This window comes from Mus musculus, chromosome 11 (assembly GCF_000001635.26).
Source record: "Mus musculus strain C57BL/6J chromosome 11, GRCm38.p6 C57BL/6J".
Taxonomy (NCBI): Eukaryota; Metazoa; Chordata; class Mammalia; order Rodentia; family Muridae; genus Mus; species Mus musculus.
In genome coordinates, this window is record NC_000077.6 from 73114372 (window position 1) to 73140156 (window position 25785).

Genomic DNA, 25785 nt, shown 5'->3' on the forward strand with positions numbered 1-25785 from the left:
ATAATGCCAGCACTCAGGAGGCTGGGAAGTTGTGCCTCAAACCCCAAAAGTGAATTTGAGGACAGATCTTCATAGCCAGTTTCGGGACAGCCAGGGCTACACGGAGAGACCCTGCCTCAAAAAACAAAAACAAAACCCAAAAACCAAAACAGACAAACAAAAGTCAAAACAAACAAACAAACAAAACCCCACAGAACAAACAAGCAAGAAACTCAGAAAATTCAATTTTTTATAGAAGTAAAATTAAAAATTAAATATTGACTGTTCTTTTAACCTAAAATTCCATACTGGGTACACATAAATGGGGCAGACATGGTGCTCTTACAATGTGGAGCAGATGAAGTGTAGCTGTGCAGCTTATGCCTTGCTGTGTGATGCAAATCCGCCCTCTTCCGGGGCAGGGGCTCCTTAACTTTAGCTGATCAGTGAATGAAAACTTACCCAGAGCCTTCCAGACAATTGTCCCCATTCTCTCTCCTGTTAAGAGACAATATCTTCATTCCAAGCCGTGGCTCCAGAAAAAAAGCATTGAAGGTCATGGTGGTACTTACTGATGGTGACATATTTGGGGACCCTCTCAATCTTACGACTGTCATCAACTCCCCAAAGATGCAGGGTGTTGTGCGCTTTGCCATTGGGGTAAGCACTAAGAGCTGGGAGGCAAACCTGACTCTGTATAGACTGGGTAAGGGAGCAGCCCAGTGGAGACTGTGTATCCTATCCAAACCCTCTCTACTCACAGTTACTCCTCTTCTCCTGGCCACCTGCTCTTACAGGCCTCCCTCCTTCTTGGGTCCTACAGAAGGCTCATCCTGAGGTGGGCATAGCTCACTGGCTGAACAGGATGGGGAGAGCCTGTACAAAGGTTCCTAGGGAGACCACTGAGATGAGTCCTGGTAGCTAACATGAACATCTGGCCTAATACACAGGGGAGAGTCATCGGGCTCTGTAGGTGGGGAGGGGATGCTGAGGAGATACAGGTGTGTCAGGAACACATTGCCAAAAGTGGAGCTTTATTGGGAGTGAAGGGCAATGAGCAAGAAAGGAAAGAGGGAGAGGAAGGAAGGAAGAAGGAAGGAAGGAAGGAAGGAAGGAGACGGTGATGGATCACTCACTGACTGGGGTCTTCATGCAGGTGGGTGATGCATTCAAGAATAACAACACTTACAGAGAACTGAAGCTGATTGCCTCAGACCCCAAAGAGGCCCACACTTTCAAGGTGACCAACTACTCAGCTCTGGATGGGCTGCTGAGCAAGCTGCAACAACACATCGTTCATATGGAAGGTGAGGGCTCCCACGGACCTTGTGAGAACGCCCCAGCGTTCAGCAGGACATCCTCCTCGAGACCACCTCCCAGAGACATAAGCTGTTAACCTCTAAAATGGCAATGGCACCCCCAGCCCTGCTCCCCTCCCTGACTCTATGAAGCTCTGCTGAGCCAGTGGTAGAAAAGCAATTAAGACTAGAACAGAATCCCAATAGGCACTTACAGAGGAGGAGACAGAGGCCCAGGCAGACAACGTGATCTGCCCAGGCTCAGCCACAGTACTTACTTAAGCACAACCCAGATCTCTGTTCTCAGCTCAGTGCACTGTTCCTCCAAATAGCATAGCCATCCCTCTGGGGGCCTGGCCCAGCCGGCCCCTCCTAGACGTGCCTTACCCTGCCAGTTGGCACAGCGTTTCACCAGCTTCCTTGGCTTCCAGGTACAGTTGGAGATGCCCTTCAATATCAACTCGCACAGACTGGTTTCAGTGCCCAGATCCTGGACAAGGTTTGTGGCCCACTCAGCACCGGCAGGTTCCCCAAGATGTGCCACTGGGGGCTGGGGGGCTCCTGCTTCATAGTTTCCCTGTGGGAGGAGCCTAGCTTCCCCAGTCTGGACCACCGAGATAGACAAGAGAATAGTGATTTATTATAGGAGGTCACCTTGTGTGCTTAAAGGATTGGGACATTCTTTTAGCTGTATGGACTGAGATTCGGCTTTGGTCGAAGTGTGTCAGGAGAGCCGGGCGGTGGTGGTGCACGCCTTTAATCCCAGCACTCGGGAAGCAGAGGCAGGCAGATTTCTGAGTTCGAGGCCAGCCTGGTCTACAGAGTGAGTTCCAGGACAGCCAGGGCTACACAGAGAAACCCTGTCTCAAAAAAAGAAACAAAACAAAACAAAACAAAACAAAACAAAACAAAACAAAACAAAACAAAACAACGAAGTGTGTCAGGAAAACAAGTGGTTTGATAAAGCTGAAGCTTTGTCCAGTGTGTGGGAGAAGAGGAAGCAGAGGAGGAAGAAGGAGGGGAACAATAGACAGAGCACCCACTAACTGGGGCCTCTGTGCAGGTGAGAGATGCCATCTGCGCATGCACACGCACACACACACACACACACACACACACACACACACACACCACACCACACACACCACACATACTAACAAGCGCCCCCCCCCCCATAGGTTCATGCTGCAGGATACAGTACCTTCACACAGCACAGGGGACAAAGGGGGAGGTTAAGAGTACCATCTTACTCGACCATATGTTCAAAAATGCTCAAAATCTGGGTCCCAGGGTACCTTCTGGAGCTTGGGTTACTCACCGGACTCATGAGAATGGAGCAGAAAACCCAGTATTTGCCAACCCGTCTTCCTTCCTGGCCGCTGAAGACCCTCTTTGTCCAGGAAGTTTTGCTTCTCTGGCCCCTGGGTCCCTCCCACTCACTTGGTGCCCTCTCGGTCCTCTGCAGGGGCAGGTGTTGCTTGGCACTGTGGGGGCCTTTAACTGGTCTGGGGGTGCGCTGCTCTACAGCACACAGAATGGCCGGGGCTGCTTCCTAAACCAGACAGCCAAGGAGGACTCCAGGACTGTACAGTACAGCTACCTAGGTAAGGGCAGGGTGGATGCAGGTGGGACGAGGGTGGGGCCTGGAGGTGGCAAAGAGAAAGGAGCTCTAGGACAGTAGGAGGGTGGGGCGAAGGTGGGGCCTGGATGGGGAAAGTGGAGCCTGGAGGGCAATGAAACCTAGTCAATGGATACGGGAGGGTAGGGCCTGAAGGCTAAGAAGGAGCAAGCCTGTCTTCTGGGTCAGGGGCTAGAAGACAGGCTTGGAAGCTAACCCAGGGACAGGCTGGTGTGCATATTAGGATTCCTAATGGAGACAAGTTATGGCTCACACACCATCAGGCTATCAGACCTTAGCTAGGGACCCTGATATTGAGAATTAGAGATGCAGACAGGGTGGCCTTGGACTCTGAGTAAGAGGAACCAGGGCATCTCTGTTAATAACAGTCATGGGTGCCAGGCAGTGGTGGCACACGCCTTTAATCCCAGCACTTGGGAGGCAGAGGCAGGCAGATTTCTGAGTTTGAGGCCAGCCTGGTCTACAAAGTGAGTTCCAGGACAGCCAGGGCTATACAGAAAAACCCTGTATTGAAAAACAGAAAAACAAAACAACAACAACAAACAATAACAGTCGTGGGTACCCCTCCCCACCCTTCTCCCCAGTCTTCACATACAGAGCTGGTGTGCTGAAGGGGTGCAGTGTACCATGCATGTATGGGGGCACACATGCCACTGTCAGTGCAGAACTGACTTTAGTGGGAACATGTGACTGGGAAAATGGAGTTGAAGGGAAAGACTGGAGGTGGGGAGCAATTGTGTGCATTCACACCACTCTGGCCCCAGGTTACTCCCTTGCGGTGCTACACAAGGCCCACGGCGTCTCTTACGTGGCAGGGGCTCCAAGGCACAAGCTCCGTGGGGCTGTGTTTGAGCTCCGGAAGGAGGACAGAGAGGAGGATGCCTTTGTGCGACGGATAGAAGGAGAGCAGGTACCTCCTGGAGATGTCACCTTTCTACCACCTGAGGTCCTGGAGAGAGGGATGGGACACCCTGAGCAAGGCTCAGGTCTGGGTGTAAATTCAGTGGTTCTCGTGTCTGCTCAGTGGGCTCCCTCTGTAGAGACTCAGCTATTCACCCCTAGTCCCCTGTGACCCCAGAGATCAGACTGATCCGGAACAACCCCAGCTTGGTGCTCCAGGAAGAGCACAAGCAACGGCTGTAGCTGAGGGGAGGGTGGAAGGGGGTCTCGCTATGCTCAGGAGTGCTGAGTTCTTTCTGGGTTGTAGATGGGGTCCTACTTTGGCTCTGTGCTGTGCCCTGTGGATATCGACATGGATGGGACCACAGATTTTCTACTGGTGGCTGCTCCATTTTACCACATCCGTGGAGAAGAAGGCAGAGTCTATGTGTACCAGGTGCCTGAGCAGGTAAGAGTGTTCAGCCTCAAGAGCTTGCTGAGGCTATGCCTGCTTAGGTAGCAGAGGTTGGGTGAACGTGGGCCCTATATCTGCTTGGTGGGAGTGGAAGTGTTCATGGGTGTTCAGCGTGAATGGTGGGTATATGGCTGTCCTCTGTTTCTTACCTGGGTGATTGATGGTAGTAGCATCTGCCACAGTTGCCCCGTAGATGGAACACTTGCTCTGGTCTCACTGTTTCTCACAGCAACTGTGACAGTGGCTCTCACTGTCACATTACAGATGAAGAGGATGGGATTCAGTGAGCTAGAGATGCTGAGCCTTGCTCAAGTTTTCCCAGCAAGGGTATGGGAGAGCTGCAGCTGGACCCTAAGCCTCTCCATTGCTGATATAGCAATACATGGGGATAGAGGGGCTGGCTCCAGGTCCTGGGACTTTTGTTACGGATGGTTGTGAGCCACCATGTGGTTGCTGGGATTTGAACCGTGGACCTTCGGAAGAACAGTCGGGTGCTCTTACCCACTGAGCCATCTCACCAGCCCCAGGTCCTGGGACTTAAGACACTGGCTTTACTATGGCCTATTCCCTTGTTTTTTCTCAGCCTTAGACTCCTGCTAGAGAGTGGGGACCAATAAGGGAACATGCCCTCCGGGTGGTCCTGGGATGGTTGCCTACACAGGAACTGAGCTGTTGCTTCATTTTGCAGGATGCTTCCTTCTCCTTGGCACACACACTGAGTGGGCACCCTGGGCTCACCAATAGCCGCTTTGGCTTTGCCATGGCAGCTGTGGGGGATATCAACCAAGACAAATTCACAGATGTGGCCATTGGGGCCCCTCTGGAGGGTTTTGGGGCAGGTGACGGGGCCAGCTATGGCAGCGTGTACATCTACAACGGACACTCAGGTGGCTTGTATGACAGTCCTTCCCAGGTAACTCTGCAAGGTCTTCCCTGTCGCTTTTCTGGGGTTCAAGCCTCTCACAGAGAGAATGAGCTAAAGCCCCGAGTTAGCTTCAGTCCTAAGTGCTTGGCCAGCCTCTGGTGGTGGACGCCAGTGAAGGCAGGTTTTCACCAGGGGTTGGCTGCCCATCAACGCACTCCAGGTCCCTCATCTCTGCCTCTAGTTCTTGTCTCCATTCAGCTCCTCTATGCTCTGGTCTCTCCCCTTTCTCCTCCTAAGCACCTCCCCCAGGTGGTTCCTAGGCCGCTTATTCTTAGACATCTTAGTCCAGAAAACTGATGCTCCTCTGTGTACTAACTTCCCTCTTCTCCATACAAGATGTCTGGGATAGTCCCCCAGTAACTTGATACCCAATGCATAGCCACATCGTAATGATTTTAGCTCTGTCCCCAACACACACACACACACACACACACACACACACACACACACACACACACACACACACACCATGGCATCAGCTTAAGTCTTCCGCCTCCAGCCCATACTCACATCCCCCACCTTCTTCACTGTGTCTTCAGAGCCCCCTGCTCTTCCCCTCAGCCTTTCCCCAGCCCCCATAAAGTCTCACCTGCCCTTCAGGGATCCACCCAGATGCCACTTCCTCAGGGACAGTTCACCCCCAGGGTGAGGAGGTGGGTGGTGCTGCTGAAGGGAACAGAGGCGAAGCTTCTCCTTCTCCTCTCACAGCAGATCCGAGCCTCCTCTGTGGCCTCGGGACTCCACTACTTCGGCATGTCTGTGTCCGGTGGGTTAGATTTCAATGGCGATGGCCTTGCCGATATCACAGTTGGCTCTCGGGACTCGGCGGTTGTGCTCCGGTAGGGGTCTTCCCTGCCCTTTTCTGACTCAAGCTCCAGCCTCATCCCTTGTTTTACACTCAGTGGGTCCGGCAGACTCCAGGCACGGAGGGAGGGAAGAAGTGTGGAGATGGGGTACAGGTTCTAGGGTCTGCCTGGGTGGGTTTGCCCCTCAGCTGTCAGCAGTATGACTTTGAGGAGGCTATCAGAGTCTAAGTCCCAACTTTCTTATCCACAGTTTGGAATAATGACAGTGCCCGTCTCCCGGGGGTGGGAGGATCACATGAGAAAGTACACAAGGAAGGCAGTTCAGTTCTGGTGGAATGGTTTTCAGTTCACTGGCCAGAGCTCCTGTACCTGCCCTCCAGAGAGTTCCACACCTGCTGTCTGGATGTCACCAACATCTCAAGTGGACAGGCCTGCAAATGGAATTCCAATCCCCAATCTGCCCTGACCCAGGCTCCTGTTTCAGCAAATGGTGCTATCTCACCCACCTGGAGAGTGATGATTAAACTCTGGGGCTGGGCCTGGTGGCATGGGCCTGTAATTTCAGCTACTGAGGAGGCTGAGGCAGGTGAACTCAAGGTCCTCTGAGCTACAGAGGACAAAAGCTCTCTGCAGGCTTCTTCATCCTTCCTCCATTATTGTGTCATAGCCTTTTTGTTGATATTAACTCCAAAACACCTCCCAGCACAGGGGAGCTGTCATCTCTTGCCAGGACCACCACATAGACTGTGCTCTCTTGATGTGATCCCTCTAACTTTACTGCTTAAAACTTCTCAGTGGGTCCCACCTCAGTAAAATCCCAATCCTAGTTCCTCATCTCCACCTACAGTGCTCCTGTCCCCAGCTCTTGTCACCACCATCTTTCCTTTACACTCATATGCTCTGTCTCTCTGACCTTTGTGTTTCTCAAACAAGCAAGCCTCATCCTGCCACAGGCCCTTTGCACCAGCTCTGTTTTCTCCTGCCTGGAATGCTTCCTCCCCTCAGACCCTCACATAGCTGGCTTTTTCCTGTTAATGGCTCTCACTTTCAAGGCCCCCTTATCAGGGAGATCCTGATCTAAGTAGCCTCCATTTCTATCGCCTTATCCTATCACAGCATCACCAGGTCCTTGCATGTCTCTACTCCTGTTTATTGATGCCCTGCGGGTGAGACAAAAGGAGCCTGAGGCGGGGGCAGACTGGGGCTTGGAAGGTGGGGAGAATGGGTGCTCCATTTGGAGGCCTGTTCACTTGGAGATGCTGGTGAGCAGACAAGTGTGGAACTTTCTGCAGGGCATGGTACACAGGGGCTCTAACCAGAAGACTGAAAATTGCTTCCCCGTGAGACCAAAGCCTCACCTCTTCCCTCCCGTTAATATATCCTGCGGATTCAGTGCACCCCTGCATGTCGGAGATGTTGAATGTGGCGGAATCTGTGCACTTCTCATGGGCTTCTTTGCTGTCTTCTTTAGCTCACGCCCTGTGGTTGACCTGACCGTATCTATGACCTTTACCCCCGATGCACTGCCCATGGTCTTCATAGGCAAGATGGATGTAAAACTGTGTTTTGAAGTTGACTCTTCAGGCGTAGCTTCTGAGCCAGGTAATGGCTGCCTGATGTTGTAGTTGTTCCTGAGATGTGTATGTGTACACACACACACACACACACACACACACACACACACACACACACACACACACCTGGCTTGAATTGGCTCTTTTTGCTGGTGGAGAAATAACTTATCAGCTTGGGGAGAAAAAGGTTTCTTTCAGCTTACAGTTTGTAGTCCATCATCCAGAAAATTCAGGGCAGGAACTCAAGGCAGGAACCTGGAGGTGGGAACTGAAGCTGAAGCCATGGAAGAATGTTGCTTTACTGGCTTGCTCCTCATGGCTTGCTCAGCCTGCTTTCTTATAGCACCCAGGACCACCAGCCCAGGGATAGCACCACCCACAATGGGTAGGGCCCTCCCACATTAATCATCAATCAAGAAAATGCACTACTGGCTAGCCCACAAGCCAATCTAGTGGGGACATTTTCTCAACTAGGTTCTGTCTTCCAAAGAACTCTAGCTGGGCGTGGTGGTGCACGCCTTTAATCCCAGCACTTGGGAGGCAGAGACAGGCGGATTTCTGAGTTTGAGGCCAGCCTGGTCTACAGAGTGAGTTCCAGGACAGCCAGGGCTACACAGAGAAACCCTGTCTCAAAACACACACACACACACACACACACACACACACACACACACACACACAAACCAAAACCAAACCAAACCAAAACCAAGCAAAAAAAAGAACTCTAGCTTGTGTCAAGTTGACAAGAAATTAGTCAGCGCACCTCCTACAGCCTCTTTCCCTAAAGAAGGTTGAACTCAACTTGAGGAAAGTGCTGAGCGTGGGTCCAGAATACTGAGAGACTGGCCAGGTCTATCAGAAAAAAAAAAAGGGGGGGGGGAAACCATCTTCACAAAGATGATGGCTAGCAGGGCATTAATGCCAGCACTCAGGAGGCAGAGGCAGATGGATCTCTGTGAATTCAAGGCAAGGTTGTTCTACATTCCAAGTTCTAGGTGAGAGCTATATGGTGAGACACAAAAAGGATCCTAGAGTCTGGCCTCAAGGAAGTGCTCGCATGGGGACCATGTTCAGCTCAGCACACAGCCTCAGCAGGCAGGGCCTCTCTGCCTGGACCTTGCCCTTCCCAGGCTCATCAGAAGGTCTGGTCTTCAACCCCAGGCCTTAGAGAGATGTTCCTCAACTTTACGGTGGATGTGGATGTGACCAAGCAAAGGCAGAGGCTGCAGTGTGAGGACTCGAGCGGTTGTCAGAGCTGCCTCAGGAAGTGGAACGGAGGGTCCTTTCTGTGTGAACACTTCTGGCTCATCTCCACAGAGGAGGTAAGTAGAGAATTTAGACAACAGCCCAGAGAATGTGTCTGCAGTGCAGGAGCCTTCCCACACAGACAAAGCAACCATAACATATCAAGAACCACAAAGTGACACCAGAAATATAATCCTACTGGAAATCCAAACTAAAGAAGCTTGGGCTATGGGTGTGTCTCTGTGATGCAGAGTGAGCTCTGCATGCTCTGCATGTGTGAGGCACTGCAGTTAGTGCCCTGGGAAGGAAGGAGCAAAGGAAGGAGAAAGCAGGGCAGAGGGAAAGTATCTACCAGAGGTGGATCTCAGACACCACCACTGAGCTTCCTGGGAGCCGGACGGATAAAGCAGGGAATGGCTTAACTATGTTGTCTAATCTTACCTGATAGTAACAGTGGGCTAGAGCCCCTTGAGTAGATCCACATCAGAAAATTAGAATGAAAAGGCAGAACTAGAAAGACAGAGTTACTGGGCAGTGGTGACACACGCCTTTAATCCCAGCACTTGGGAGGCAGAGGCAGGCGGATCTCTGAGTTCAAGGCCAGCCTGGTCTACAGAGTGAGTTCCGGGACAGCAAGGGCTACACAGAGAAACTCTCTCAAAAAAACAAAAAACAAAACAAAACAAAAAGACAGTTATTTTTTAAAAGGTTATTTAAAAGAGCTAGAGAAAGTACCCAAGGAGCTGAAGGAGTTTGCAACCCTATAGGTGGGACAACAATATGAACTAACCAGTACCCTCAGAGCTTGTATCTCTAGTTGCATATGTAGCAGAAGATGGCCTAATCGACCATCATTGGGAAGAGAGGCCCCTTGCTCTTGCAAACTTTATATACCCCAGTACAGGGAAATGCCAGGGCCAAGAAGTGGGAGTGGGTGGGTAGGAGAGCAGGGCGGGGGGAGGGTATAGGAGACCTTCGAGATAGCATTTGAAATGTAAATGAAGAAAATATCAATAAAAAAGGTTATTTAAAAAGAGAAATCTTGCTGAAGATATTGATACTTTTTTTTTTTTTTTAAGTGGTCTTGTAGGAACTCAGGGTCTAACGGGTCTTAGAACTTTGCCTTTTATTTCAGAAAACAAACTCATGGATTATGCTTTGAATGTACTTTTAATTGTTCCTTGGCTTAGGAAAGTTTCTAAAACATCTATGGCCCTCTAAAAATAAAGGCATAGAGCTATGGAGACGGCTCAGTGGCTAGGAGTGCCTGCTGATTTTCTAGAGGACCTGAAATTGGTTCCTAGCACCACACTGGGGTGCGAGGGAGCTTGTGAATGCAGCTCCAGGGGACCCAGTGCCTCTGACCTCCTTAGGCTAGCACCAACACTCGTGTGCACGTACCCCACACCACACACATATAAATAATTAAAATAACAAAATAAATCTTTAACATTTAAAGGCCTAGCTATATTTTACCAGGCAATCAAGTTGACTTGCTCTCATGTTCAACACTTATTTATGTATTTATGCATTCCACAATGAACATGTGATGGTCAGGGAACAACCGGTGGGGGTCAGTTCTCTCCTTCTACCCTGTAGGTTCTGGGACTTGACCTCAGGCTTGAGAGCGAGACTTTTGCACACTGAGCCATCTCATCAGCCCTTGGTGCTCTCATTCTGACGAGAAGACTCCTTCAAACAGAGCGTAGCAAATGGCCTCCTCCAATGCCTGCCTTCTATTTTCATTTTTTCCTCTCAGTCTCCCTCTCTGTTGGCTGGAGATCTTTGTTAACTCACATGTGGCTATGACTCTCCCTTCCACGGTTCTTGTTTGCGCTCCACACAAAGTCTAAGCTAGAATCCCTTTGTGACTGGGGTGAGAACCACCAGGTGCCCTGAGACCCAACCGTGAGCACACTGGGGGTGCTTTTCTAAAGCTCTTGGTGGCTTGAGGAACAGCTCCCCTCTGCCTGGATCCCTTGGAAGACTTCCGGGGGTCATCACTATCACTCTTTATATCTCCTTCTTCACACCCACCTCTGACCCCTCCATCCTCCCTACCCACAGCTTTGTGAGGAGGACTGCTTCTCCAACATCACCATCAAGGTCACCTACGAGTTCCAGACGTCTGGGGGAAGGAGGGACTACCCCAACCCCACCCTGGACCACTACAAGGAACCCTCTGCCATCTTCCAGGTGACTGCCCACAGGGAGGACCCAACCATCTTGGGGGACATACAACATGAGACACCTGCTCCCCTAACTTCAAGGATGGCTAGAGTTGTGGGGGAGGGTCTTCAGACTGTCAGCAAGGAAGTGGAGCTCCCAAGATGGCTGCTGTTTATTGCTCACTGGTGGGTAGCAGGTCTCTGGCTATTGCCCTGTGCTTGTTCACCAAATGTGTTCCCTTCATGCTCAGTGACACACGTGGATGCACTGTGTACTGGGGCTGGGACTTTGCATAGTGTCTTAGGATGCTGTGGTGGGTCATGTGTTGGGGATAGACTGGAGCCAGCTCCTGAGCTGCCCTGTGCTGCAGAGAGGAAGTCTCAGACACTTACTTGCTCAGAGCCTTCATGCTGAGCTGTCTGGTCCTCCAAGTCTGCATTGACCTCTGTCCTGGTCCCCATCAGTGCAGCTGGGACAGGCAGGTAGTATCACAGAAACTTTTTCATGATCAAGGAAAGATGAAAGAGCTGCATTTCCTTTTTCTTTTCGTTTCCCTTTTTCTTTTTGGTTTTCCGAGACAGGGTTTCTCTGTATAGTCCTGGCTGTCTTGGAATTCACTCTGTAGACCAGGCTGACCTCGAACTCAGAAATCTGCCTGCCTTTGCCTCCCATGTGCTGGGAGTAAAGGTGTGCGCCACCACTGTCCTGCAGAGCTGAATTTTCTAATCCTGTCATACCTATGGATGGGGATTTGTCCTTAGCCAGGCTGTGGCTCCCAGGGTACTCTGCCAATCTCTACCCACAGAGTGGAGAGAAATCACCAGGGGGAAAGGAGTCATAACAAGACTATTAGAAGGTGGTAGTTGGGGTGGGTGTGGTAAACTCTAAACCCAGGGAAGTGAACTTACCCAGAAGACTGCCCTGGTGGAGGAGAGTGCTCGAAAGAATTCATCCTGTTCCCGCCCTGGCTGTTTCTGTCTCTACTCCAAGGGACCAAGAGCGCTTTCCTTCACATAGGCTTTTCCCTCCCTGACGCTGGAGGTAGAAAGCTGCTCCAGGGCTGGTGAGATGGCTCAGTGGGTAAGAGCACCCTACTGTTCTCCCGAAGGTCCGGAGTTCAAATCCCAGCAACCACATGGTGGCTTACAACCATCTGTAACAAGATCTGACTCCCTCTTCTGGACAGCTACAGTGTACTTACATATAATAAATAAATAAATCTTTAAAAAAAAAAAAAAAAAGAAAGCTGCTCCAGTGTTAGTGCTCAGTGCACCGAAAGCAAACATGACAGCACACTCCACAAAGGTCACCCTATATTTGAGCTTAGCTAAAGGTCTAGATCACAGTGTACCTGTGTTGTCTAAGTACGTCACACAGCTCTCGGCCATGTGGGCACAGTCTCAGTCTGCCTTCATTCTCTGAGCCGTGCTTCTCTAAGCAGGAGGAAGGTTAGAGGCAGGGTTGCTGGGAAACGGTGGGATCCTGGGGCTGACTCTGCTCCTCTTTGTCTGGTTCCAGCTGCCCTACGAGAAGGACTGCAAGAACAAAGTGTTCTGCATCGCTGAGATCCAGCTGACCACCAACATCTCCCAGTGAGTTGGACCTTGTTATCATCACCATCACTTCGGCAGCTGATATCTTCCCGAGGGTTCACCTGGGCACACCCCTTATCCAGATCCATGAACACTCCTCTCCCCGTCTCCTCATGGCTCTCAACAGGATTTTGTATTTGTTATTTCAGCCACCCTGCGAGGGAGGCAAAGCTAAAAATCTGTATTCCCATTGTATAGACTGAGAAACAAATAAGTAGTTAAGGTCCTTGTATAGATTTTCAGTGGCCATTTGGTGGACTTGAACCCAGGTCTCTTGACCTCCTGGACAATGCTATGTACAGTGATTCTTACTCCTAAAATTTCCTCTGGTTCACCCCTTGGTCAAATTTATAAGCAATTTCTGGAGTAGTTCTACTCAGTTCTAGGGACTCTAGATACTGGGAAACACTTCAGTCAACGGTACAGACAAAAATCCTTTCCCTCCTGGAACTTAAGGGGAAAGAGATAGATGTGTCAACTCTAGGTTGATGGGATATGATGCAAAGATAAGTCAGACATTGAGGGAGCAGTATAGGGAAGGGGTGAGGGTTTAAATATGGTGGTCAGGGAGGGTAACGGGACTGTGGGCACCATCCTTGTGGCTCTGAGTGTTGAGCAAATACCCTGATGGAAGCAGGCCTGGCAGGTGGGGCACGGACCCCATGTGAATGCAGAGGGGGAGAGGGGGGAGGAGTAACATGGGAGAGCTGGGGTAAGCCTAAGGGGATCGATCCCGTGGGATGTTAGAAGGGCCCTGAATGTGAGCTGGGAGGTCAAGGAACAAAGCGGGCTCTTGCTAGACCAGTGGTTCTCTTGCTAATGCTTCAACCCTTTAATACAGTTCCTTGTGTTGTGGTGACCCCAACCATAACATTATTTTCATTTACTTCATAAATGTAATTTTTCCACTGTTACAAATAGTAATGTAAATATCTTTTTTTCCCCTGATGGTCTTGGGTGATATCTGTGAAACAGCTGGTTGACTTTGAAAGGGGTTGTGAGCCATAGGTTGAGCTCATCACTGGGCTAGACAGTGATGAACAGTAGGAAGCAGGGAGAAAATAATGACTACTGGACAGTGCAGGTGAGGTAAGAGGGTGATGGCCTAGACTGAGCAAGGCAAAGGCAGTGGTTATCTTTTGTTAGAATTTGCTGACAGTAGAGGTAGGGAGCAAGGAAAAGGCTCTGCCCAGGCATCTAGAACTGCATGGAGCCTTCACAGGACCAAGGGCCTCTCCTCCCACTGATGCCTGACAAGGTCATCCTCTGTTACATATGTGGCTGGAGCCGTGGGTCCCTCTTTAGTTGATGGTTTAGTCCCTGGGAGCTCTGGGGAGTCTGGTTGGTTGATATTGTTGTTCTTCCTATGGGGTTGCAAGTCCCTTCTGCTTCTTCAGTCATTTTTCTAACTCCTCCATTGGGGACCCTGTGCTCAGTCCAGTGATTTGCCAGGCTCTTGACTTCTCTACAGACATGGGTCCACTAGAAAATCAAATGAGAACTAGACTTCCCTGCCTGGACTACAAAGTGAGACTGTTTCAACAAATCAACCAACCAAACACACAAACACAGTGACAGGCACTGTGGCTCACATCTATTATCCCAGCACTTGGGAGGTGGAGGCAGGATTGCAAGGCCAGCAGGGATGCATAGTGAGTGCAGGATGAGCAACAGTGAAACTGAAATGAGCTCTGTTTCCTCTTCTGCAAAATGGAAAGTAATTACACCTCTTTGTAGGGTAATTCTGAGGATTAACTGAGCTCCTGGGGTGGTGTTTGGCTCATGGTAACCACCAAGTAAGGGATTATAATGTCACCAACAGCTTAGTGACTAAGCAGTTAAGGTGGACATGGAGCTAGGGGTCCAGCTCTGTTAAGAGGAAGAAAATCTGGGCCTTTATGCAGTTTATCTTAGAGGATTGTTAAGAATACGCTTTTCAGGGCTGGAGAGATGGCTCAGTAGTGAAGAGCACTGGCTGCTCTTCCAGAAGACCCGAGTTCAATACCCAGCAACCACATGGTGGCTCACAACCATCTGTAATAGGATCCGATGCCCTCTTCTAGTGTGTCTGAAGACAGCTATTGTGTACTCATATACATAAGTCTTTTTTTAAAAAAAATCTCTTTAATAAAAGAATGTGCTTTTCTGTAATAAGGAATTTTACAGATCAAATACACTGCCAACATGTTCTCTCTCCCCTCTTTTGCCCTTCACAGGCAGGAACTGGTGGTGGGCGTCACAAAGGAGGTGACCATGAACATCAGCCTGACTAACTCTGGAGAGGATTCCTACATGACAAACATGGCTCTCAATTATCCCAGAAACTTACAGTTTAAGAAGATACAAAAGGTATTTGTTGTAGGGGCAGGGAAACATGCTGCTGTGTCTTCTCCTTGTTTGTCTGTCTGATTCTACTTCATGGCCACCAGCCTCCTTCTGCCCCATGCAGTACAGGCATAGCGATTGACGAATCCTTTCTAATTCTGTGCCCTGCAAACCTGCAGCAGCACCCCTGCTGCTTGCCCCCTCCTTGCACAGTCTCTCTTAACCAGGACTGTGGGAGATAAATTTTAATGCCTAAGGAATAGAGGAAGTTAAAATTCTCTTCCCACTGTTCTCTATGCTCACAGACACAAGGCCAGCTGCAAAGATGGGCTTGCAATCATGTGGCTGCCAAGGATCACAATACGGAGATGATTTGTTCTGTTAATTCAAAGATGGTGGGAAACTCTGCTGCTAGTTCTTTTGGGAACTAGAAAACCACCCTGCTCTTGTCTGGGGAATCTAAGTCATTTTGACAGAGAGAACTAGATTTGGTGTGCACTGGTACAGAGCTGTAGATTCAGTGTTTCTGGACACAGCTTTCCTTGGACAGGGTCTGTTAACCTAATTGGGATCACGACACTCCTGGCATCACCTGATCCCTTTACTGAGGCTCTCAGGACAGCTTCATCTGCCTTTTTCCTTAACTGCACCCACCCCAACCCTCTGACAACTCTGCATTTTCCTTTGTTGAGTGAAGACCCCCCTTCCCCAAGACAGTTTTCCTCATGGCAGTGAGTCTGTAAAACCTGACTCTGATGGGACTATAGGTTTGCCGAGCCCCCCACCCCTGGGGTGGGGGGAGGTTCTCAGTTTGTTTGAGCTAAGTTAGCATATATTGAATGAAAAATTAAAATTAACTTCTACATATCTAGAATGGAACTAGTGATGGGACACTAGCTGGCGGAGTAGCTGTTTGGTGATCTAGTTGAGGAGCCATGGTTGAGACCAAACGTTCCCTCCATCTCAGTGAGACACTCACTTTGCCCCACAGTCCAGCCTCAACGCCTTCCTCTCCATGATGACTCTACAGAGTCCTGTCAGCTGGAACCAGTCTACCGCCACTGTGCCTTGCTCACAGAACACTACTTTGGCTTTGGGTTTAAACTCAATTCTCAGTTGTGAGGAGGCCAGGGACCACGTCAGACATGGAGACAAATCAGTGAGCGGTTGTCAAATTGGTGTGAGGGAACCACTTCTTTTCCTCAAGGGCATCTCTTGGGGCTGGAGAGATGACGCAGTTAAGAGCACCAGCTGCTCTCCAGAGGACCTAGGTTTGAATCCCAGCTGCTCCATGTCAGTTCACAACTATCTGTAATTCCACTTCCAGAGGAATCAGACATCCTCTTCTGACCTCTGAAGGGGTGCCAGGTAGGCACATGCATGCAAAACACACATGTGGGCGAAACACTCCCACCCACAAAATAAATAAATAAAAAAATATAAACAAAGATAAAACATTTTTTTTTTCCGAGACAGGGTTTCTCTGTGTAGCCCTGGCTGTCCTGGAACTCACTCTGTAGACCAGGCTGGCCTGGAACTCAGAAATCCGCCTGTCTCTGCCTCCCAAGTGCTGGGATTAAAGGCGTGCACCACCGCACCCAGCTTTTGTTTTTGTATTTTTTTTTAACCTCTTCTGTTTTAACAGCCAGTATCTCCAGATGTTCAGTGTGATGACCCCAAGCCAGTTGCTTCTGTCCTGGTCATGAACTGCAAGATTGGTCACCCCATACTCAAGAGATCATCTGTGAGTGAGTCTGTTGGGATTAGGTGGCTCTTCCTGCTATCCCTGACTTCCAGCCTCGTCTGCACCTTTCAGGTGTGGTTACTATGTCTCCTTTGCTGGCGTTGCTGTCAGTAGTGTTTACAGCTGCCAAGTCTGCCCTCAAGTGGCGCACAGAGGAGTGTGCAGAGTCTGTTGTGGTTTCCCTCGCTCAAAGAATAATGCTGTCTGTTTGGCTCACTCAGCATTTGTACTGTGAGGCTTACGTGAGACAGTGACTGTGCTACAAAAACCACGAGGAATGGAAGCTAGGATTCCTAATGCTGCTTAGCCACAGTGTCTTAGTCACTGTCCTATTGCTGTGAAGAGGCCAGACGTCCAAGGCAAGCCTTATGCAAGAAAACATTCAATTAGGAGCTTACTTATGGTTTCAGAGGCTTAGTCCATTTTCATCATGGCAGGGAGCATGGTGGCAGGCAGGCATGGTGTGGGCTATATCCTGATCAGCAAGCACAGTGGCATGGTGCAGGCTTTTGAAACCTCAAAGTCAGTGACAAGTATGCCTCCAACAAAGACCTTCTAAACCTTTTTCTCCACTCCCTGGCACTGAAGCAGGCCGGGCCCTGAGCAGTAAGCAATTGTCAGGTGACTGGTTCCCCCATTTACTTATCTATTTCCTCCTTAAAATAGGTGAATGTCTCAGTAACTTGGCAGCTAGAGGAGAGTGTCTTTCCAAATAGGACAGCAGATATCACTGTGACCATCTCCAAGTAAGTCGTGACTGTGTTAGCAACCTTAACTCCTGGCCTTGGATCCCTGTGCTCACAGGCGGTCCCTCTCACCAAAGATACTGACGATATTTTAATCCATACAAAGGAACACTAGGGGATATTCTGGTAGAATGAGCTTTGAACTAGAGTCCTAGTTCTGGCTTTCTTAACTCTGATATGCCTCCATGTTCAAAGATAGAGCAGGATATGGTTCTGTGAAGGAGCTGTCAAACATGGGTAATTCTCTCTTGAGGCAGTGTCTGGAGTCTTTTGTTGTTGTTATTATGTTTTGTTTTGTGACAGGATTTCTTTTTTTTTTTTCTTTTTTCTTTTTGGTTTTTCAAGACAGGGTTTCTCTGTATAGCCCTGGCTGTCCTGGAACTTACTTTGTAGACCAGGCTGGCCTTGAACTCAGAAATCCGCCTGCCTCTGCCTCCCGAGTGCTGGGATTAAAGGCGTGCGCCACCATGCCCGGCTCGTCAGGGTTTCTCTGGGTAGCCCTGGCTGTCCTGGTATTGCTCTGTAGACTAGGCTGGCCTCAAACTCAGATACCCGCCTGCTTCTACTTCCTGAGTGCTATAATTAAAGGTGTCACCACGCCCAGCTTTCTAGAGCCGATTTGATTGCCATGATTAAGGAGGTGATACTCTACCGAGTAGAGTCCAACTGCATAGCTTGCAAACATTCTTTTGTCTCAACTGCCTTCCAAGTACTTCACACCACAGATGCTGACAACTATTATTCAGTGTGTAGGACAAGTCCCTAACAGAAAATTCTTTGGCCTAAAACGTCAAGTGTGGAGGCTGAGAAATCCTTACGAAGTCAATGCTTTCTCAAGTGTGGCCTCAGGGAGTCACTCGGGTTCTTAGGAAGTCAAGGGAACGTTTGTATTATATTTGTTATATTGTTAACATTTGTATTCCCAGTTCCAATGAGAAGTCTTTGGCCAGAGAGACACGCAGCCTTCAATTCAGACATGCCTTCATTGCAGTTCTTTCCAGGTAGGTACTCCCAAGGGGTCTGTGTGACGGTCATGCAATGGCGACAGTTTTGGGATTCTGTGTGGACAGAAAGCCCATCGCCCTTCTCTGAGGAGGCTGCTTAGCGCCCAACCTCTCTAGGATACTGTCAGATCCAAGGGGTACCTCCCCCAAGCCCCGCCCACCAAAAGGGCAGTCTCACTGACGTCCAAAATTGAGTCTAGGCCCAACTTAACCTAGACTACAGGATTTCGGGTGGTTAAATAAATGCTAGTATTCTTTAGGAACTTGTGAACCTGGTTCCCATCTGCCAAAAGGAGCCATTTCTCTTACCTCTGGCAAAAGCAGACACATGGCTCTCCAATTTACTTGGGGTACCTATCAGCATATCAAGGTCTATGCTAGAGACAGCCTTGGCAGTGTGGAATGAACTTCCTTTTCACTCACGGAGCAGTAGTTTTGGTTTCTTTATCACTAGCATACGTCACGTTGGGCTTTTGAAACACCGTGGTGGTCATCAGAGGCCCACTGCCAACTGGTCCTGCTACCAAAGGGAACCGATGTGATGCTATCAGAGTGGCTGTGGGGTTGGAGAAGGGGCTGGGAGGGGGCTCAGTGAGAAAAGTTGTCTCATGGGGACCTGAGTTCAGGTTCTCAGCAACCACAGAGAAGTCTGGTGGTGTGGCCCACACCTGTAATGTCCGTGCCGGGGTGGGTGGGGTCAGAGAGGCATATCCTTTGGGCTTGCCAGCAAGCCAGTTTAGCTACAACAGCAAGCTCCCAGGCTCAGTGAGACACTGTCAAAAACTAGGAGAGAGTAGGGGACCTGACATTGACAGGCAAGTACACTGCCACGTGTACACACGCACAAAGTTGGAGAAAAGATGGAAAACTCCAGCTGGGTAGAGTCCAACTGCATGGCTTACAAACATTCTTCTGTCCCAGCTGCCTTCCAAGCACTTCACATTTTGACTTCCAGCGTTGAGTCTTCTTAAGGCCCTGTGCTGAATGTCCTAGTGTACTCATCGGGAAACACTAAGTTCATTCGGAACCAGGAAGGAACCTTGCGTTCTCACACATGCCCTCTCATTGCAGACCCTCAGTGATGTACATGAACACAAGCCAAAGCCCTTCTGACCACAAAGAATTCTTCTTCAATGTAAGTGTACAGCGCTTGCTGCCAACCTAAAGTTGGTAGAGCCAACCAACGAGCTCTGACTTTCTGCTCCTTTTCTTCTGCCAGGTGCATGGGGAGAATCTTTTTGGAGCTGTATTCCAGTTGCAAATTTGTGTCCCCATCAAATTACAAGATTTCCAGATTGTAAGAGTGAAGAATCTGACAAAGACTCAGGTATTTAAATGGGAGTCTGTGATTGCATCGCTTTCCAAAGACTACAGATTCTCAAAGATATAAAAACGAGGCCTGGTGGCACAGGCTTGCATACACAAGGACATTCCTAAGTTCAAGCCTGCAGCTATGGAGTGAGTAACCCGAGATCTATAATGGTAATTTTAAGAGGCGTTTCTGCCCAACTCCACCCTGTATAGCTCCCAAGAAAGAAACAGAAACCTTATTAACAAGCTATAAACCTAAACCGGGCAGGTTCTGAGCTATTTTAACCTACATCCCCAGCACAGCCCCGTTACCTGCCACCTGAGTCTTGCTCTGTTTGCTCTGCTCCACGTGTTTCCTCAGGGTGATTTTTCTCTTGGCCACATGCTCATGGTCCATCCTGCCTCATAATGACCTCCATCTTCCCCTCCTTTGTCCTTGACATCATCCCTACTTGAGACCCTCTCCTCAATCTTAAGTCCTGCCTTCCTCTCTTTCCTGCCCAGTCACAGGCTTGAGCCTTTTATTATCCAATCAGAGATTATTGGGGATCATTCTTTACAGCACATTGGTCAATGCAATGCCCCATGGCCAGACTGCAATTGGATCTTGGAGCACAGAACTCAGCATCTGAATACACAATGCATAAGACCAACCCCAACAGAGATCTTCTCATATACTAAAGAGGGCTAGGGATGCAGCTCAGTAGAAGGCTAGCCTGCACAAGGCCCTGGATCAAAACTTAGTACAAAACAAAACAAAACAAACAAAAAATACAACAAGGGCTGAAAAATAACTCAGTAAAGCACTGACCTTACAAGCACAAAGCCTAGAGTTTGAGTTTCAGAATCCATATAAAGTGCTGGCTGTGGTGGTACGGGCTTGGAATTTCATTGCTAGGGGAGGAAGGATCCTAGAAACCTAGTTTAACTGGTAAATTCCAGGACAACCAATGACTCTGTCTCAGTGGTGGATGGCATTCCTGAGGATGACACCGAAGGTGTCCTCTGATCTCTTCTTGTCTCCCTGCCCACCAACCTGTACCAGCACACAAACCAATGTGCATTTAATTTTAAAAACAAAAGCCAGCCAGGCAATGGTGACTCACCCCTTTAATCCCAGCACACAGGAGGCAGAGGCAGGTGGATCTCTGTGAATTCAGAGGCCAGCCTGGTCTACAGAGTGAGTTCTTGGAGAGCCAGAGCTATACAGAGACTCTGTCTCAAAAAACCAACCAACCAACCAAAAAAACAAAACAAAAACCAAGATAAGCTTTAGAAGAAAAAACAAGGCTAATTATGGGAAAATATTAGGAGAAACAGTCGGAAGGAAATTAGACATTAAGATTTTAAAGCAGAATCGTAATTCCCTTTCTTTGATGAAAATAAGCCAAATCTCAAACATGAGAGCCACAGAGACATTTATTTTCCTGTTGAAATTCTATAAATTCTGCTCCTGTGATTGGGGAGTGAACCGGATAAACATTTTCCATACTTTCTCTTGGTTTTGACTCTCTAGTCTCTTGCTCTCTGCTCTGCATCTTGACAACAGCATCAAGAGCAGTAAGGACCACAGCTGAGGCTTGGTTTTGCTCATCCTACACCAAGTATCAAGGCTCAAAAACCAGCAACATCAGACTTGTAGACTCTGCTGACAGGACGAGGACTTAAAGATGTGTCCACTTGTCCTCTGTCTAGTTTATTTTTTTTTTTAAAAAAGAGGAACATTTGTTAAAAGCAAGTTTAATCATGTCAACAAATGTTTTGGTTACCTTTTGAAAAACACAGTTCTCTTTTAAGAAGCTGACAGGAACTCTTAAGGATGTGCTTTCACCTCCATCTGGCTCTAGTGGCAGAGATTAGTACCAGAGGCCTAAAAGTGTACTTAAAGAGGCTCTGAAAGTCTAAGTTCCTGGCTTACCTAAATAGACTGTGTTGGCAGAGCAGGTCCGTGGCAGAGCTGAAACTCAGTACAGTCCTGTGGAAATGTTGCAGGTTTTTCCTTATTTGCTTCATGGCTGCGCTCTGGCATTTAGTCTTAAATTTCATCTTATTCAGAATCTTGTCTGTGAGGTAATGCAGCCACAGCACATTATTGTAAGGGTGATACTCACCCCAGCAGTTTTTGTTCTCCTTCCTCATGAGCCTGTAGATCTCAAACTGGTAGTCACCCTCACCTGTAAATAGGTCCTCTTCAGCGGAGATATCACAGAAAACCACAATCCCATCCCGCTCCAAGCGGGACAGGGTGTAGTCAATGATGTTGACCTGTAGCCCATGGGTGGGAATGGTGCTCGTTTTCCCATTGAGGGTGTAGCGGAGTTCTTTGAGGTTGGTTTTCTTTAAGAGCACATTTCCCCAGTGTAAGTCCCGGTGCTCAAAGTGCAGGGATGCTTCTGCCACAGCCAGAGATGCAGTGATCTGGTGGAGAATGCTCTTTGCAGTCGCCACAGAGGACAGCTTGGTTTTCATTCGCTCCAAGTCAACCCCACCAAACTCAAATTCCAGGATAATAAAGAGCTGGTCTTCCTGGAAAAAGTCAGGCCGGTCATTGGCAGATCTTTTGGTTGTGTTATAGTGATCCCAGGCTTTCAGCAGCAAGGGAGGGTAAAGCCCTTGAACACAGTGTACTGAGTTCAGCCCAATAAAGCCTTCTGTGCGGTTGTAGGCCTCACTAGACAAGAGACTCAGCTCTTTGGAGATAATGATCTCCGGCAGGATTTCCTCAAAGGTTTTCTGGTGGGACCCATTGACTAAATCTAACCCTTCAATAGCAATGATTTTTAGGGCTACAGGTGCTTGGTCGTTAATTATCTGAAACACTTCTCCAAACACTCCTTCCCCAATCTTCTCACACCGTTCCAGTTTTTCCGTGGAAAGGCAATCACTAAAGGGGATGGGCCCTTCCTGATTACACTCCCCATAAACCTTTTCAGCATAAGATGGCCTTTGGTCTGTGACATGCAGGGTCTTTAAGGGACTTAGCAAATACACAGAAGAGCATCGAGAAGAAACAGTAAGGTGTGCTCTGTTCTTGATAGGAGGGGTCGAACATTCAGACAGGAGGGACCTGGAGGAAGAACTGGCAACAGAACTGCATACCTCTATCACACTGGTTATAATTTTCTTCTTGTGGAAACCGAAGGAGGCTCTGGTTTTGGTCCAAGAATCCCTCTGGCTAGTATTCAAGTTCCATAAGGAGACTGACGCTTTCCTTTTCTTCTTAGATTGGTGGTAGTGGCGGGGAGGGGTTCCCGTTGCTTCTTGCTGTTTCCTCTTCCGGAGTGGCCCAGTTCTCTTAGGCCTGCTGATTTCCCCTGGTACACGAAGGTCTTTGCAAGCACTGGACTCCTCATAGTCTCTCTGGTCGACTCCTTGGGACACAACCTTTTTACACGCGGCCTTTCTCTTTCCCGGGCTTGTCAGATCAGGGTCCGTTAGTCTGTTTCCCATCTGCTGTCTTCTTTCACAACACGATTCCTTCACATTCTCCCCATCTGTCCCAAACTTGTTCTCTTCTGTGGCCCCTGAGTTCACAAGGCTAAAGAGAGATGACCTGAAGCTGGCTTCGGCTCGGAGGGCCCTCCCGGTGTACCTGTCACCGGTTGCTGCCACCTGGGGGCAGGGCACAGACGGTTCACTTAGGGAGGCTGCCGGCAAGTGGAAGCTCCCGGGGACTGCAGAGTCAGCATACAAAGGGTCGGGGGCTCCGGGCGAGGCCGGAGAGCTGAAGAGGGAGGCACTGGTGCCCAGCTCGTTGCTGTCCCTGGACTGGATGCACACACTGTGGTCCGACCCGAGGCAGCCCGGGCTGCAGTTGGGGAAAGGTGGCGGTCGCAGCCGGCTGCACGGGGTGCTGCACTTCTGCGGGAGCCGAGGTCGCAGCCTTTGGACTCTTGGAGTGTTTGTCAGGGTCCGCTGGTTCCGGGAGCCGCTGCCCCGAGGACGCCTCCGCCGCTGGCCCACGAGGCTGCCGGGGAAGTCGGGGTCGTCCGGGTCGTCGGAAGCGACAGCCGGCGACTCGTTACTGTCGCTGAGGCTGCTGCTGAAGGCGCGCTTCAGGTTCGGCGGCTGGAACCATTGCTCAGCCAGCCCGCCAGGCTGCCGCTGCGACCCCCGGACGCCCCTCGCCGCGTACGTTCGAAAGAGCCGGGTACCCGACCGCGGGTGAGCCTGTGCCATAGCGAGCGCCCGCCCGGCGTTTCAAACAGAAACACCGCGAGACTGCGGCGAGCGCGCGAGCGCCCGTCGGCCCGCTGGGTCCTAGCGCCGGCCCTCGGCTGCGCAGCCTGCCTGACCTCCCGGAAGCCGGCAGGGGGCAGATGCCTAGCGGGACTTGGAGCTCAGGGTGGCTCAGCAAAGGCTCTCTTTTCAGGACCACACTGAGTGCACCCAGAGTCAAGAGCCTGCGTGTGGAAGCGATCCTGTGCAGGTGAGCGAAGTCGTCTCAAGAGCCCGAGAGAGGGATGTGGAGAGCCTCTTGAGAGGGTGACTGCTTCTGCAGTGTTCTTTCTGAGACTTTCAGCCTCTCTGGTCCTGTTTGCCAGGATAACTGACACTTGGCTTGGGCGAAGGGGACTTGCTCAAATGTCTGCTCTGGGACCTTGGATGCCCTATCTTAGATATTCAGATTTTCAATCCTAAAACACGAAAAGGGAGTAAGCAGACTCACCTTTTGCTTTTGCAGCATGTAAAAGAATGGCATTCAGTGGTCTGTGCTATCACATCTAATAAAGAAAATGTAACCGTGGCCGCAGAGATCTCCGTGGGCCACACTAAGCAGGTACTTGAGACTGAGAGACTGCAGATTGGGTCGTCCAATCCTAGAGGACCTATCCTCTAAGAAAGGATAATAGCATCTGAAAGGTGCCGTTCAAAATAGATCATTTGATTGGCCTGTCTCAAACAGCTCTTAGCAAGTTACTTAGTAGGGATTTTAATCTTTTTCCATACTAAGACATGTTGGAATGACCTGTGATTACCTCTTTGTTTCATCCCCAAGTGTATCCCAGCAGCAAACCCTGCCATCCCACCTTCAGAATACATATGAAATCACTTCTCTCTGTCTCTATTGATGTGGCTGTAATTTAGGTCACCGTCTCTGGCCTGTTGCATAACCTTGGACATGCCCTCTTTGTCTTGGCTTCCCCCCTAACCAGTACAAATAGTTCTTCAAGAGCTGGAGGGCCAGGCGTGGTGGCACACACCTTTAATCCCAGCACTCAGGAGGCAGAGGCAGGCGGATTTCTGAGTTCAAGGCCAGCCTGGTCTTCAAAGTGAGTTCCAGGATAGCCAGGGCTATTACAGAGAAACCCTGTCTCGAAAAAAACCAAAAAAAAAAAAAAAAAAAAGAGCTGGAGAGGTGGCTCAGCAGTTCAGAGCATGCGCTCTTACAGAGGATATGTTGCTTCGGCTCCTAGCACTCAAGTTGGGCAGCTCACAACTACTTGGGACTCCAGCTGTTGGAGGATCTAACTTCCTCTCTTGGTCTCCATGCATATGTGCACATACATGCACACTTATTTTTTCTAAATTGTATACAAGAAGTACGCTGTAGCTATCTTCAGACACACCAGAAGAAGGCATCGGATCCCATTACAGATGGTTGTGAGCCACCATGTGGTTGCTGGGAATTGAACTCAGGACCACTGGAAGTGCAGTCAGTGTTCTTATTTGCTGAGACCTCTCTCCAGCCGCGCGCCCCCCCCCTCCCCGTGCACAATATTTTTTAAAACACGAAATAATTCATTTAGCATTAGGATCCTCCTTTAAAACTTTGGACCAAAGCCGGACATGGTGGCGCATGTCTTTAATCCCAGCACTCGAGAGGCAGAGGCAGGCGGATTTCTGAGTTCGAGGCCAGCCTGGTCTACAAAGTGAGTGCCAGGACAGCCAGGGCTATACAGAGAAACCCTGTCTCGAAAAAAAAAAAAAAAAAAAAAAAAAAACTTTGGACCAGAAACTCCAAATGAACAGAAGCAGTGGACTTTAGAGTTGGATACATTTAGCTTAAAACCCATACTTCTTTCTTGGTGTGCAAAGAATTACATGATCTGGTCTGTATTTAATCCTTCACC

General features: G+C 49.4%; 2 protein-coding genes across 4 annotated transcripts in view; one reads left to right on the plus strand and one right to left on the minus strand.

Annotated features, from left to right (window-relative positions):
• Itgae (integrin alpha E, epithelial-associated) overlaps positions 1–25785 on the plus strand; it is a 56945-nt gene that overhangs the window by 23867 nt on the left and 7293 nt on the right. For 2 of the 3 annotated variants that reach the window (NM_008399.3, NM_001361245.1), the window contains exons 9-28: positions 486–639; positions 1136–1286; positions 1709–1776; positions 2743–2881; positions 3681–3826; positions 4124–4264; positions 4959–5183; positions 5904–6034; positions 7473–7603; positions 8737–8897; positions 10888–11016; positions 12508–12581; positions 14798–14930; positions 16552–16650; positions 17317–17396; positions 18323–18397; positions 19472–19535; positions 19620–19727; positions 24084–24140; positions 24396–24491. In NM_008399.3, the coding sequence (NP_032425.2) occupies positions 486–639; positions 1136–1286; positions 1709–1776; positions 2743–2881; positions 3681–3826; positions 4124–4264; positions 4959–5183; positions 5904–6034; positions 7473–7603; positions 8737–8897; positions 10888–11016; positions 12508–12581; positions 14798–14930; positions 16552–16650; positions 17317–17396; positions 18323–18397; positions 19472–19535; positions 19620–19727; positions 24084–24140; positions 24396–24491 (2362 nt within the window). Of the gene's footprint in view, positions 1–485; positions 640–1135; positions 1287–1708; positions 1777–2742; positions 2882–3680; positions 3827–4123; positions 4265–4958; positions 5184–5903; positions 6035–7472; positions 7604–8736; positions 8898–10887; positions 11017–12507; positions 12582–14797; positions 14931–16551; positions 16651–17316; positions 17397–18322; positions 18398–19471; positions 19536–19619; positions 21133–24083; positions 24141–24395; positions 24492–25785 lie in introns of those variants that run through there. The other variant, XM_017314299.2, reaches the window with a different exon arrangement.
• On the minus strand, positions 21113–23923 carry Haspin (histone H3 associated protein kinase). Its single transcript, NM_010353.2, has one exon. The coding sequence runs from the start codon at positions 23888–23890 to the stop codon at positions 21626–21628; it is 2265 nt and encodes a 754-aa protein (NP_034483.1). The 5' UTR covers positions 23891–23923; the 3' UTR covers positions 21113–21625.

Coding starts and splice junctions, on each gene's coding strand:
- Haspin (NM_010353.2), bottom strand. CDS start 23,890: ATGGCACAGGCTCACCCGCGGTCGGGTACCCGGCTCTTTCGAACGTAC.